This window comes from Perna viridis, chromosome 13 (genome assembly GCF_037379345.1).
Source record: "Perna viridis isolate PV_CMFRI_1.1 ecotype Kerala chromosome 13, ASM3737934v1, whole genome shotgun sequence".
Taxonomy (NCBI): Eukaryota; Metazoa; Mollusca; class Bivalvia; order Mytilida; family Mytilidae; genus Perna; species Perna viridis.
In genome coordinates this window covers 21,716,194-21,731,673 of record NC_142457.1, presented here as the reverse complement: position 1 = coordinate 21,731,673, position 15,480 = coordinate 21,716,194, and the positions used below count along the sequence as shown (strand labels likewise).

The following is a 15,480-nucleotide window of genomic DNA, read 5'->3' as shown; positions in this document are numbered from 1 at the left end:
CCCCAACCTCCCTCGTCGAATGGGAGACCATTCCATTGTGTCAAATGAAAATGGCAGCGATTGAAGTCTTCATACATTAAACAGTGTACCAGAAAGCATGCGCGTAATGGGTTGTATACAGTGTGTATATGCCAAACACAAATGCGTAGCTATTTATTTTGCACGGTATATTTGAACTCAGTGTACAATAACTTGGTGTAGTAAAGTGTAGACTGTAAAACACTTAATTACTGTTCGCAGATCAAATGCACCACACATCTAAAAATCTTTCCAACCCAAACAACCAACTATAAAATGATATGAACTTCATTTAACCTTCACGCATTCTTTGGAGTACTTCGCTGTGTGGTATATGTGCACCTAGAGGTAATTTATGTTTTCATTTTTGTGTAAAATCCGCCATCTTTGGGAAAACCACCGGGTCGGGTGACGAACATTGCCATTGGGTGTTAAACGAGTGCGTTGGCATACGATTAAATAAATATGTAATATGGAATCTTGTTTTAATTACCGAATTGATGGATTTTGCATTTATTACTAAAGTTTTTACTGTAGCCCTAACGTCGGTTATTTTTACCACTGGACAAGACTGTCCGGATCCCGTGTGCAGGGAGGAATGGGACCGTTACTCTTTCCCGAACCCTAAAAGAGAAAGTGGATTATGCGGGCGCAGCTGTAAGGATACCTTTATATGTGACCCGTGTGAAATACTGAACGGTCAGGCAGGTAAAGTTGAAAGTTTTTGTAAAGCACATACAATTCCCTTTTGAAGAAAAAGGTTGTTCAAAGGGAACCCAGGTAAAATGGGGCTACTATTTATTTGCTTTTCGTCCAAATTTTGCAACAAAGGGGAGATTACTCCCCCCCCCGAATCCGCCAGCGAAATTTTAGATATGACGTTAATTAAGCGACAATCTGTTATTGTTATTCTGGAGTTTTATTTACATTATCTGTTCACAATGCCTTTTTGTATCGCGCTAGAAGTCTAACAAATAGGCTTCTGGAACAGCGTTATGTTGTTACAAGATTGAAGTCATCACTACAGAAGTTTTATGGTCGTCATCAGGAACTCGTGGATCGTTATGATGTATCCATCTGCACCATGAAAACTGATTTATTCAACGGGATCATAGTTTACCTTTCCTCGTTTGTCTACCCCGGACTTGACTTTTTATGAGCAACTCGGCGGGTGTTTCTAGAAAAGCAGAGGACGCTTACTATACCGGTGCACCTGGTCCATGCTCCCAGTTTTTAGTGGAGTCCGAGTTGCTCATTTACTTTTGTTACTTTGTATGTTTTGATTTTAGTAACTTTATGTTCTTTGTTGTGTGTGTCTGTTTTCCAGGTCTGGTCTCTGTCCCTGGATTACATTCTTTTGATTACCGCTATAACCTTTGTTCCTTGATTACTCTTATAGCATATTAACTAATATCAATTGCGTACACAGTTCATGACCGGTCAAGAAACCTTATTGAAAAATTCCAATCAGTCATTTATATTACATGTACACAAAAAAAAATAAATAAATAATCTTATGCAGGAAGGAGAATTTCTTCTTCACGAATTTGCCCTTTCGATCATCGTCCCTTTCAGCCATCGTCCCTTTTTCAAAGCCTTAACAAATGGAAGCAAAGTGTATAAATGCGATGCTCGGTTGTTGACTGTGTTTTACTCATATAAGAGTTGATTTCTTGGAGTACAGTAACTGTATTGGATAAAATTTCAATTCCTCGATATATAGGGTGATGGGGAATGAGGGAATGGGGATGTCAGAGTAAGTCATTAAGAGAACCAAGATTCTAGCGGAAATCAAAAGAATATTATCCAGGGACAAGACCAGACAAGGAAAACAGACACACATAACAAAGAACACAAAGCAACCAAAACCATACACACAGAGCAACAAAAGCAAATGAGCAACTCGGACTCCACTAAAACTGGGAACTGATTTCCGCTAGAATCTTGTTTCCCTTGATTACCCTTTCACTAAACTGATACCTTAAACTCCTCATTTGATCATAACATGCATCTATTGACCTCCAAATGATTTAGATCAAAATCAATAATGTGTAATAAAGATTCTGTGACAGTTTCAATGAATTCCATTCAGCAATGTTAAAGGAGTAACGGATAAGAGATTTTATCCCCCATGTTCTCATATATATAAATAACTAAGTCCATGTTTTGCTATGTGAAACCCCCAAATTGATTCGGATCAAAATCTAAAATTGGAGGTGCACATGGGAATATATGACAAAGATTCTGAGAAAGTTCATTAAATTCCATCCAGTGGTGTAGAAGAGGTAACGGATAAGAGATTGGTCCTCATGTCCCAAAATTTACAAATGACGAAGTCTATATTTTGCTATGTGAAAACCCCAAATTGATTCGCATCAAAATCTAAAATATTAGGTACACAATGTTCATATGTATTAATAAAGATTCTGTGAAAATTTCATTACATTCATTCAGCGGTGTAGGAGGAGTGATGAATAAGTGATGCCCCTCTCCATGAACCGAAAGGAAGGCAAGAAGGACATACAAACGTATCTCACATCATTGTTACTTTCACTGTAAATCTGGACCTCCATTGCCATGGGAACCAACGTTACAAAATATACTGGTGCAAATTGGAGGCACTTTGAACACTTTACTCAGTTTAGTCTTTTCTTCTTTGTTTTACAGCTGGTGAGATAGATGAAATGTTGTTGAATGTACCGGCTCACAAACCTCTTTGTGACGACACACTGGATAACTATGTTATAGCACTCGCTGTAATCAATAAAATGAAAATCGTGTCTGGGTGAGTATAAATTATGCAAACGTGGGTTAAAATCTAAAAAACGAACAATTAACTCTCATACTTGGAACATTTTTTGTTATTTTGCAAATCTTCAAAACTTTAATCCAATCTGATTCTAGAATTATAGTTGAACTTGTTGATTTTTTAAACTCCACTCTTTGCACCAAAACCCTTTGAGATACTTAATACTGATATTCAGCCCCACTTGGTGGATGTATAACAACTTTTATTAGCAGAAATCACTACAACGCCGTACAATTAAGAACACTTTCTTCTTTTTTTGTGCACCCAAGGTCATTTTAGTGTGTAGCGGAAATAGCCGAAGGCATGTAATTCCGATTGAATACATACATCAGAGCATCTTATTTGTACGTGTATCTCCATTTAATTGTAATTGTCGGATGAATCTGTGAACTTTGCACTTTAAAACGTCGATCGGCAATGAAATATCTTGAGCGGCAAACCGTTGAATCGATACTCTGACGTTACCCAATGAAATTCGACCTTACAACGAGCATTTCGTTAGAATTTCCGAATAACTCTTTTCCACGTTTAATATCATTTTAGAAATGAAAAGTTAAACGCCAAACAATTTGCAGACGCCCTAAGAAACAAGTGGGATTTTACAGGGTCATGTCATGCTGATGTTGTCATTTTCTTTTCGAAAGAGGATAGGCAGGTAAGAGGGCGATTAGAGAATATGTATTTCTATCAATTTTAGGCTATTAATGCAAAAGTATAATACTTTTAACCAAAGAAATAGAATGTTCATAATAGATATATGTCGAGTAAATAAAGATTCTATTCGCAATTGTTACCCTGTATATCTATTTTCCGCTTACTACATCGTCGTCAGTTATTCGTTAATTAATTCCGAAGACGTATGCCAATTTCTATAAGAATTAGACAGTGAGGAAAATTTTGCTGACAACTCACAATGTTATTTTTAAAACTATTTGTAACATGAGAACTGAAATATAGAAGTTGGGCTAGAATGATTGGAGCTAAATCAGGGGCAGTTACCTCTATCCTGATGAAATTTCTCCGATTACACTGCAAAAGAAAATAAGACTTAAAGCTGCTTAAGATGAATAGATATGAGATATATTTGTCAATTTGAGGTTATTCCGGAGAGGGATCTGGGGGTTGAAACAAAGAACCCCAACATCCTTATTTTTGTAATTTTTGTAATTTTTTTTTTTTAAAGTTAAGTCAGAAGTGAGTAAATAATAGGTTTAAGAAGATAGACCTTGGGTAAGGGACATAACTCATGAAATCAGCGATATGTGATATAAGCTTTCGTTTGAAGCAGAATAAAATGAATCCAAGTTAATTAGATGCTTACATAAGATTGATGTAAAATTCTGAATAAAAACGCTTCAACGACGTTTAAGAGTTATGCCCCTTACCCTAGGTCTACCTTCTTAAACGATACAAAACAACATAGAAAACTAGATTTTTTGTTCAGTGTGTAATAACAGCACTATACATGGACATAGTTTATAATTAGAGCTGTTTAATCTACAGGTTTATTCTTCGCCTGGTAAAGTAGCAAACAAAATATTGACTGCAGAATGTATACAAATAATTTACGAAGAAACCCGAGATAAATATCTAACAGAAAACCAGTTTGGCGAAGGTCTTAAATATTTGATCAGAGAGTACAAGTAAGTCAATAAAATACACTGTAACCTGCCTTAACGAAACCCCATTTTGTTACTAATATTGGTGCGGCCTAGACAGGTGTTTGGTTTAGACATGTGTTCGGTTTAGACAAGTGTTTTGTTGAGACAGGTGTTCAGTTTACAAAGGTTCGAAATACATTTTAATTAATACAAAAGGGCATTAAAATCTGTCAGGTTTAGAAAGGCTTTCGGATTACTAAAGGTTTGGATTAGACAGGTTTCACTAACCTGTACATGTCACCTATACATTGTTTGCTATTTCGATTTGACTTCCTGTTTTGACGTTTTTGTCAAGTCTTCGGAATCGATGTTTCTGAATTGTCATTTTTTTTATGTTTCTTGATTTTTTGTTGATACATTTACATTGTATGTAAACCAATCGGAAATACTCGTCCAGTTCTTTTATATACACTATAAATTAACGTTTTAAGGCAGGAAGATAATTTTTTTCTTCCATTATTTGATGTGAACGAGGCCATCTGGACTATATTTTCCCCTATGCTTCACAGGCAAAATTATTTCACGTTATTTTCGCACGAATTTCACATAACTTTCACCCGGTCTGAGCAAATAAACTTTGTGACAGAGTTCACTTGAAATTCGGGTGAATCGAGTCTTCACGCGAAATTCACGTGAATTGTTCGCATGCAATTCATGTTAAGTGAATTTCACGTGAAGTTCACGTGACGTTCATGTGAAGTTTACATAAATTTTATGTAAAGCTCGATTAACATGAATTTCACGTGGAAAATATCTAACTGTGTACAAACGTATTTTCTGGAATTGAAAGTGAAAATTCAAAATACCGACACTTGAAGATACATTTATCCTCTGTTTTAAATACATGTATAAAAGGAACAAGTTTATATACATAGTACAAAAAAAGTAGTTGTCTATTTAGAGAGCATTATCACGATTAATTGACTGCCCGAAGGACAGTGATAGTGCATGGAACGGCGATAGATAAATGCTTCAATTCACAGGGAATATCAGTGTCCAATGTCAGTCAACGATCGATTTTGCACTCAACATTAATACATGTATGCAACTTCGGATACATATTTATTGAGTGTATTCATTGCAGAAATTGAAGCGGAATGTTCGGACAATTTCAGAGTTATTCCAATGAAAATTCTGAAATTAAATTGAGTCGATCACATGTAATTTGTCTTAACAGAACAAGGCCCAGATCGGTCATCGGTTATCGACCAGTCCTTAATCAGTCAAATTGTCGGTCATATGTGACTTGTTGTCATACATCAACACTCAATCTCTTCCGAACTGTACTTAAGGAGATATAAGTAGGGTAAGGGGCATAACCCTTGAAATTAATTATATGTTTGTTTCGAATTTAATTTCACTAAAGCCATACAAGCTTTCATTTGAAGCATAGTTAAATCGGTCCAAGTTACTTTGATGCTTACATGAGATTGATGTAAAATGCTGAATACAAACATCCCAATGATTTGTAAGAGTTTTGTCCCTTACCCTAGATCTAACCCCTTGATAAGACCAGACGCCAGTAGTATGTACACAATAATGTCAAACATCTCATAACCTAACTCTTCCAAAATATACCAGTTTTCAGGAGAGTGTTCAAGACGGCCCAATGTAAGGAAGATCCTATACTGATGAAAGTTGTTTACGGACTTATTGGGGGAGTTGTTGCATTAATTGGTATTTGTTGCTGCGGCTGCTTGTGTTGCGGACTTAAAGTGGAACAGAAGACCAGATCAAGTGGACAAGGTGTTGGGTCGACAGCTGTGAGATCGAATACAATGGGGTTCCATGCAGTTTCACATTACGATAGTGGGGGTTGTGATGGGGGAGGGGGAAATGATGACGGAGGGGGAGGGGGTGGTGGGGATTTTTAATGCCGTCTTCAGGGAAGTGTCCTTATACATATTACAAGAGATTTGTGTAAACACCGTTAGCGTCCCTTTAGAAGAGTCATGTGTAGTTATGATGTCATCAAAAGATGGCTAAGTGAGAGGGATTTTAGGAAGTGATAAAGCAGGGCTTGAAATTCAGCTGACCTCAGTTAAATGAAAATAGTCTCTTTATTAGATTGACTTAGATGATACACATTAAAAAGTATTTTACACAAATACATACTTGAATTTTAAGTCTAGGACAATATAAGAAAATTCTTTATTTGGATATTTTGAATGGATACGGGCCTTGCAATGTGAATCCAAGGAAGGTCCGGGGATGGAATAAGCCCCACCCCCACCCTGTGTTAATTTTGTACAAAGTTTCGGCAAGAAATGGACAACTTTGACAGTAGTTTCTTAAGGTTATTAGATATAAATACGTGGAAAATGCAATAGGTTTTTTCTTCATATGCCACAACTTATACACATTTTGTCTGATTCTTAGATGGAGACGTACTTAAATACAACTATTTTCAAAATGCGACAGGTCCCAAAACAATTGTGGTCCACTGAGAACTAATATCAAGGACTATTTAGGTTCCTATTTTAACCTCTTAAGGATCTTTTTAAGTAGTAGTCTTTGTAAGAATCATGCAAATTATGTAAAATGTGATACACCCCCAAAAAGGCTGCACATTTTTATTTTTGTCATTGAGTTGCTTTATGATGAAATTTATAATTATTCTTTCCAATCTGTCTTCTCTAACGAGATAATCCACATTGAAAATCCAACAGTTTCTCTTGTATTTTAGTGTCATTTACAGAGTTATTACCCTTATATTTGAATTTAACAGTTCAAACTATATAATTTATATCTCTTTTGAACATGGATTCTATGAAATTTCACATGATATATTATATATACTCATACGTTTTAAACAAAAGATAAAAAATAAAAATATGTCGGCCTTTCAACCATGTATCACATTTTCCATGACTTGTAGCTAAAATGCTACTTAAAATGTGGACAGTAATGTGGACAGTATTTACGCGTGTCATCAAAGTTGAAAGTAGGTCTAGTAGCCACGCGACACCGTCCGTCTGTCCGTCTTTCATGTTCAGGGGGTACCTACGTTGTGTAATCAGTTAAATACCAATATAATTCAGACTTAGACACTGTAGAATTATTATGTTCATATCAAAGATGTGCATCTCCTATAACTGAGAATTCAGGAAAAAGCTGAATCACTTAATCACTGTGGATAGAACCTACGTTGTTTAATCTGTAATTCTAAAAGTATTAAAATATTATTATGAAATCATTGCACAGTGTTGATATAGATTTTTTAATTAATTTTCCGAAAACCTGTCTAAACGAGACAGTTTTTTAAACTTTCGTACCAATTTAAATGTATTTTGAGCCTATGTAAACCGAACACCTGTCTAAATCGAACAAATTTTTAAAGTCCAAAATGGGTTCGGTTGAGTCAGTTTTCACTTGTTATGAAAGAATTTCACGTGATGTTTAGCTTTGACGGGATCTGGTTTATTTATTGTTTAGATTTATCTTTCTTTCTTTGGTTGGGAACCAAGATTCTAGCGGAAATCAATATGTTTTTCTTTAAAATATGGATTGATTGATTCATTATTGGGGTTTAACGCCAGAGCAGCAATATTTCAGCTATATTCAGGCGACGAACATGAAATGGATGATTAAATGAACAACGTGAAATGATGATGATGAACGGGGCTTAACATATAGACAGGACTATTATAGCTTTACATGTACATGTATGTACTTAAGTTATGGCGTATTTAGACCGAGAACAGGGTCGGACCAAGGATTTTATGTTAGGGACGTAGGCCGATCGATGCGAGACAAGAAACGTTTTTTGGATTGAACGATACTCGAAAGTCAAATTAAAAGGGAATTTCTCGTTCTACTGACCCTACCATAAATTTTCTTCGCCCGGGATACAAATGAAAATCATCCTTATGTAACCTACCAACAAAATGAAACACCCTGTAAATTTTAGAAGCACCGTTGTGTTTGTCTGCTGGGGATTCCAATTTCATTCGAGTTACCTCTTTTTCTGCACCCGAGTCGATTAGAGAGACTTCGAAATTATACCTGCTCTTACGGGAGGTAACTCTGCAAAAACAGGATAAAATATGGCTGCATCCCGAGCTCCGCAAGTAGGGAGTATCTTCTGAATGGCCAACATCAAGTATAGGCGTGAAATATGTTGATGTAACGTTTTGTAATATATTAATTACATTTAGTTTAAGTTTGATCTAATATAGGACAGAATAAGTACACGATACACACAAACATACCGGTAGTGAAGAAATACCATTTATCAAATAATACCGTTCCAGTAGGCTTTGGGAGGAATGAAATAAAAAGTTATTTGGTGACCTAACTTAGGTTGATATTTTGCATGATTCGTAAATTCAACACTACTGTATACTTGTACTTTTGCTTCGGAAAACACTATGTATACGGATTTAATTTCTACGATAAAAACCATCAATACGTTTGAATTGGTTCTCTTATAATTTTGTAGTTAGTCACCGTACAAAATTGCTTTTATTTTGTCTGTCATGTCACTGCAATGTATAGTTGATGAACATATATAGCATTTACTTCCGGAAGATACGGCTTGCAGTAGAACAAAATAATTCGGAAGCATAATGTATTGCGCACGTGCAATTAATACAAAAAGGTAAACACAATTATACCAATTATGACCTTGTCCTTTACTTCTTGGCATCATATGTTGTAACACATTGCTTTGTATTCATCTAGTTTCTTTTTGTATTTTGTGATTGTGTAAAGCAATTTTCAATGATATAATTTTATACATTTATACATGTATGTGATGTCTTACCACAAGAATTTGAGAGGCTCACTGAAGGAGTAATTTATTACAAATTGTCGATAATATATGTGTACGGTAGTTAGTTCTGTGTTGTTGTTGCTGTTATTTTTTTCATTGGTATTTCGGTATTTAACTACAGTGAAACCTGTTTAAAAGGAATAATAATACGAAACCTGTCTGAGCAAAGCATTTTTATTACTGTAAAAAAGGGGGTCGGTTTAGACAGATTTCACTGTATGTTTTGATGGTGCTAATCATTTCACGATCTTTAAAATTTCATCAAAATACTTTTTCGTTGGTACAATTTGCCACTTCCGGTCGCACTCACTGTATCATTTTTTTTTTTTATGAATTTGAAGTTAAGCTCTGAACAGTGTCTGATGTTCGAATTTAACTGTAGACAGACCTCACTAGAATAGATATAATCTTGATAAGCCGTGGTGACTTTACTGGACAAACCTCTCTAGAATACATGTAGATACAATCTTGCAAAGCCGTGGTGACTTTACTAGACAGACCTCTCTAAAATGGATATAATCTTGCTAAGCCGTGGTGGCTTTCCTAGACAGACCTCTCTAGAATACATGTAGATATAATCTTGCAAAGCCGTGGTGACTTTACTAGACAGACCTCTCTAGGATGGATATAATCTTGCTAAGCCTTGGTGACTTAACTAGGCAGACCTCTCTAGGATGGATATAATCTTTCTAAGCCGTGGTGACTTTACTAGACAGACCTCTCTAGAATGGATATAATCTTGCTTAGCCGTGATGACTTTACCAGACAGAACTCTCAGTGTGGATACCTGTCTAAAGAGAATCCCGATCAGTAATCGCAAAACCTGTCTAAATCAGGCATTTTTAAAGTCCCCTTATATTAACCTTGTAACCTTGGTATACCAAACACCTGTCTAAAACGGCCCAATAAAGTTAAATAGAGATTGGTTTAGACAGGTTTTATTCAACGGGTCATAGTTTACCTTTCCTAGTTTGTCTACCCCGAAATTGATTTTTTATGAGCAACTCGGCGGGTGTTTCTAGAAAAGCAGAGGACGCTTACCCTACCGGTGCACCTGGTCCATGCTCCCAGTTTTTAGTGGAGTCCGAGTTGCTCATTTGCTTTTGTTACTTTGTATGTATGATTCTAGTTACTTTATGTTCTTTGTTGTGTATGTCTGTTTTCCATGTCTGGTCTTTGTCCTTGGATTACATACTTTTGATTACCGCTATAACCTTGGTTCCCTTGATTACTCTTAATGTACATATGTATTTGTAGGCTATCACAAAAGACATCTTCCTGATATTAAATGGCATGGTTCAACCTTTCCTGTGCTTTCGTGGATGTGAACTCGATGTGAAAAATTTACCTAGTTTATGCTCGACCGAATTCATATCTACCAAGCTGTTTTTGGTTTTTACGTATTAATTTGTAAAACTCTGAAGGGACGGAGTATGTGGCTTTGAAATAGAAAATATCCTCTTATCAGTAAAAAGTGAATTTTTAAATGATGGAAATAATTATCTTCGTGATTATAGGAGTTGTTGCTCTCGGCATGCTTTGTATGTTAGGTTATTGGTGTTGTGGAAAGAAAGGCATACAAAACAATAAATCGACTCGACGGAGTACATGGACGTCAGGAACTCGTATGAAACGAGGACCAGATCGGTGGAATTCAACATGGCATGGAGACGAATTTGATGATCATGGAAGTCATAGTTGCGCCACAGGAGGAGGAGGGTGCGGAGACTAATGAGTAGGGCTTTATCACATTGTCATGCTAAGGATATACATGTAGATAGTACCTCTACTTCACATTATCATGCCAAGGATATAGATAGTACTTCTACTTCACATTATCATTCTAAGGATATACATGTAGATAGTACCTCTACTTCACATTGTCATATCAAGGATATAGATAGTACCTCTACTTTGCATTGTCATACTAAGGATATACATGTAGATAGTACCTCTAATACTAAAGGAAGAAACCGATTTCTTTGAGCCGCAACTCCACTGAAACAATACAAGGTCCAATATATTTGTGATACAGGATATAAATAAAGTGTTTACCCAGGCACAGATTCAAGGACTGGTATGCGGGGCGCACGCCCGCTCTTAAATCTGTAAGAAAAAAAATACCACAAGTTTCACTCCATAATATTGTTTGTCTTGCTTTGCACGGCATTTTATCCAATTAACGCACCCACCCCCCGCCCCCACCAAACTCAAATCCTGGATCCGACCCAGGTGTTCTTTCTAAATTTGTCTTTGAAACAATCTTCGTTCTATGGAAAACGCGATTTTTTTGGGGAAATATACCAATTCGGACACCGTTTGGTCCGTGATTTATAATACGCCTTCGCGCATGCTCAATTGACGTACTGTTAGGATCATATGTACATGCCTTACACCTGTATTGTACGTTCATTATTTTGCTTAATTAAACCACATTCACCATTTTACTGAAGTGCAAAACTGTCCAGACATGGAAAGGCGTAGAACATGTCGAAATAAACGTTCCCATATCTACAGGTATGAGCATCTGCGCCCGCTGCCCGGACCCTTTTTTATGTGTAAACTGGCATGACTGGTAAACTCCTACCCATTGTTTTGAGCAATTTAAGAATTTTTTTATGTGTAATAAAAATACCTGCACCTGAAGTCCGGGGTTAAACGTTCCCCCATTTTTATGTGTTAAAACACCTGCATCCAATGACAAGGTCCAAATCTGTGTATAGCGTACCCTGAATAACCTGAGACATATTTGAACTAGACACTTTTTAAGGACATTTACATCAACTTGAATGTATTTTGAACTTCGAACATCTGTTTAAACTGATCCAATTCAAAAGACTATCAGTTAAGACATCTTTCACTGTATATATATTTTAAAATGTATAAAATATATAAAATGTCACCGACAGTCAAGTAAAACCTGATTTTACTGACAACCTATCTAAACCAGTGCATTTTTTCAATTCGAATGGTTTTTTTACCTTGGTAAACTGACTACCTCTCTAAACCAAACACGTTTTACAGTTCAGAAAGGTTTAAGAGTGATGTTACTGTAAAAAGAGTTGCATTGTTTTAATAAAATGTTATTTGAACTATTTATGTACGTAATATGAAATTTAACGTCTTTTATTGAATTTTAAAATTAAAGATAGAAATTTGCAAAACGATAGACATACGTCTATATTATTTATTTCCATTTTTCTGAAAAAAATAAATCGAAATAAACAAAAAAGTAAAATACGTGTTCAAAAAGTAAATGTACATGTAAAGGTGGTAGACCTGAGGTAAGGGACACCACTCTTTCAAATCACTGGAGGGTTTGTATTCACCATCAATCTCATGTAAGCATCAAAGTAACTTGGACTCTTTTTCAACGGAAAGCTTTAAACGCTTTGGTGAAATTGAATATGATACATATCACTGTTTTCAAGAGTTATGTCCCTTACCTTAGGCCTACCTCCTTAAGAGGGTGTCCAAGCAAAACCTAGGCAGTGGTAGACACATGAATTTTTTTTTTCTTTAAATAATGTTCATCTATTTTATATCATAAATGCATCCTTTCTCAAAGTGAAATGTTGGTTTTTGATTAAATGCAACTGTTTCATTATGACATCATTAAAATGTATTTATTTAAGTATTCTTTTCATTTAATTATATAAAAACAATCCTATCACGAGCAACGATGACCCCACTCGGCCACTTATATTCGAAATCCTGATCCAGAGACACGGTCCGAGTGGTCCTGGGCCGAGTTGTCCGTGGACCGAAATGTCCGGTTTCCTTCCAAACTACATTTCAACATTTCAAATATTCAAATATAACATTTATCCACAATTCCCTTACTTTCCAAAAAAACATTACAAATTTTCTTTCCTCTCCATAGACTGTTCCATATCTTTCACATACCAAGTTTTTTAAGTATACTGCTTCCTATCATTCAATGTTCTTTGTTACATATTGACATTTTGCAAATTTTTAAACTATTGTTTGTTTGTTTTTTGTTTGTTTTTTGTTTGTTTGTTTTTTGTTTTTTTATTTTTTATTTTTTTTGGAAGAGGGTGTTTTTGTTTTTGTGATTTTTAAAACTGATTTGACCATTTTCAACATTCAAAATCTCCATCCCCTTATACAATGCCCATCCTCATTTCTAATCACCAATGCATCCCCTCATTCAATGCCCCTCCTCATTCCTAATCTCCACTCCCCTCATACAATGCCCTCCTTATCCCAAATCCCGACTGCCCATATACAATGCCCCTCCTTATTCCTTATCCTACTCCCCTAATACAATGTCCTAAAACATAATCCGAACTCCCCTGACACAATGCCCCTCCTCATTCCTATAATCCCCACTCCTCTGATACAATGCCCCTTCTCATTCCTTATCCGAACTCCCCTGACACAATGCCCCTCCTCATTCCTATAATCTCTACTCCCCTCATACAATGCCTCCCTTCCTTCCTAATCGTCCATGCATCCCCTTACAAAATGCCCCCTCCTCATTCCTAATCCACACTTCCATCATACAATGCCTCTCCTCATTCCTAATCCCCAGTCCCCTCATACAATGCCTCTCCTCATTCCTAATCCCCACTTCCCTCATACAATGCTCATCCTCATTCCTAATCCCCACTTCCTTCATACAATGCTCATCCTTATTCCTAATCCCCCGTCCCCTCATGCAATGCCTCTCCTCGTTTCTAATCCCCGCATCCCCTCATACAATTCCCTTCCTTATTCCTAATCCCCCTTGTATCCATTCTTACAATGCCCCTTAATTATCATTCCTTACCCTCATCCCAAATTGTCATAAAACATGACGTTTACAAGTACATGTATTTTGTAAAATATCAATTATTGGCCAGAAGAACTATTAAAAAAAAAGAAAACTTAATGAGATAAGGATCTGGAATTCAACACAACGTCCTATAATAGTTAAATATTTTCAATTACATAAGGTTGCAAAGCGATAACAGCAAATGCATAATTCATATGAAGCCAAACGATGTCAGTCATATGAAGCCCAACGACAAATTTGCACTTCCAAAAATAAGATTAAATTCTACAATGAATTACAAATACAAATACCTGTGGGAATTTATTTAATCTTATCAAGAATAACGAATTTAATACCCATCTCCAAATATGAAAGAAATTGAATTTGATTGCAAATTAGTAATGAAGTTTTCATTAATATTTCTTCGTCAAAATATCGTTTTGATACTAAAATTGAATTCAGGTTTTGATTGCATTTGCATTTTTTTGGTGCTATCCATTTTTGTATGCATGGTATTTTGGCCACATGCCCCAACAACTTACAATACCCACCACTAAAGTCATTAAAACAGAACAGAATTAAAGCATCAGATGCTATTTATCATGTTTATAAAAGTTCGCTATATTACTAATTTCAAAATAAATAAAGCACTGAGGCTTCATTCCTTGTATATCAAAAAAAAAGTTTTCAGAGAAAAGGAGGGGGTTTAAGTATATAATGTATATCTTTGACTAAATAAGAAATCATCAAACTGTAAGAATATATTTTGCTCATGTTTTCCCGTCGTTTGCATATAATTTACAACGTATTCTAACAAAAGGTATGCCAACCCTAGGAATCCTTAAATGCAAAGTTTAAGTGTCAATCCCTGTAAGAATCAGGCAGTAGGTGAAACATGGTATGAAAAAAAAACATAACAACGTATTCTGACGAAAGGTAAGCCAACCCTTGGAACCCTTAAATGCAAAGTTAAAGTGTCAGTCCCTGTAAGAATCAGGCAGTAGGTGAAACATGGTATGACAAAAAAAAACATAATTTTGTTAGTGTAATTTGACTAATTGCAGCATCAGAATCAGGGAAAACAGACAAGATTTTCCATATCATGTCGGACCATTGAAATGTACTGAAAATGACTATATCAAATGCAAATGCAGATACATCTGTCAAAAACTTCATCTTTCTAAGATTCCATTGAAAAATTTCTGAGCAAATCCAATGATGCAGAGATCAAATAATGGTCTTTTCAATTAGAGAAAGCATCCTTGAGTGGTATTACATTGTCAGATCGGTGGGGTTTTGATATGCATGTTTCTGATTTTTCCAATTTTGCCTGATTCTTACGAACAGTTACACTTAATTATGAATCATAATACCGACTCGATAAAAGATTTTCAAAATGTTTATTAAATTCAAGAAAAAACTAGTATAATACTAAGAAGGA

At 35.7% G+C, this 15,480-nt stretch overlaps 1 protein-coding gene across 3 annotated transcripts; it reads left to right on the top strand.

Moving 5' to 3' along the window:
• The first annotated feature begins 375 nt into the window (after positions 1-375).
• LOC148599990 (uncharacterized) lies at positions 376-12,896 on the top strand. Of its 3 annotated transcripts, XM_088558045.1 has the most exons (6): positions 376-726; positions 2,686-2,803; positions 3,371-3,482; positions 4,331-4,470; positions 6,077-6,234; positions 10,520-12,896. In XM_088558045.1, the coding sequence occupies exons 1-6, from the start codon at positions 519-521 to the stop codon at positions 10,588-10,590; spliced, it is 807 nt and encodes a 268-aa protein (XP_088414171.1). In that variant the 5' UTR covers positions 376-518; the 3' UTR covers positions 10,591-12,896. The 3 variants fall into 3 exon arrangements, with proteins under 3 accessions (XP_088414171.1, XP_088414173.1, XP_088414172.1); XM_088558047.1 differs by lacking the exon at positions 6,077-6,234 and having other exon boundaries at positions 377-726; XM_088558046.1 differs by lacking the exon at positions 10,520-12,896 and having other exon boundaries at positions 377-726; positions 6,070-6,238.
• Positions 12,897-15,480: the final 2,584 nt, after the last annotated feature.

What these genes read in the sequence shown, in the direction of transcription:
- LOC148599990 (XM_088558045.1), top strand. Translation starts at nt 519, where the DNA reads ATGGATTTTGCATTTATTACTAAAGTTTTTACTGTAGCCCTAACGTCG. An exon ending in TATTTGATCAGAGAGTACAA is followed by an intron (nt 4,471 to 6,076) that starts GTAAGTCAATAA and finishes ACCAGTTTTCAG; the next exon opens with GAGAGTGTTCAAGACGGCCC. An exon ending in GACCAGATCAAGTGGACAAG is followed by an intron (nt 6,235 to 10,519) that starts GTGTTGGGTCGA and finishes ATGTATTTGTAG; the next exon opens with GCTATCACAAAAGACATCTT.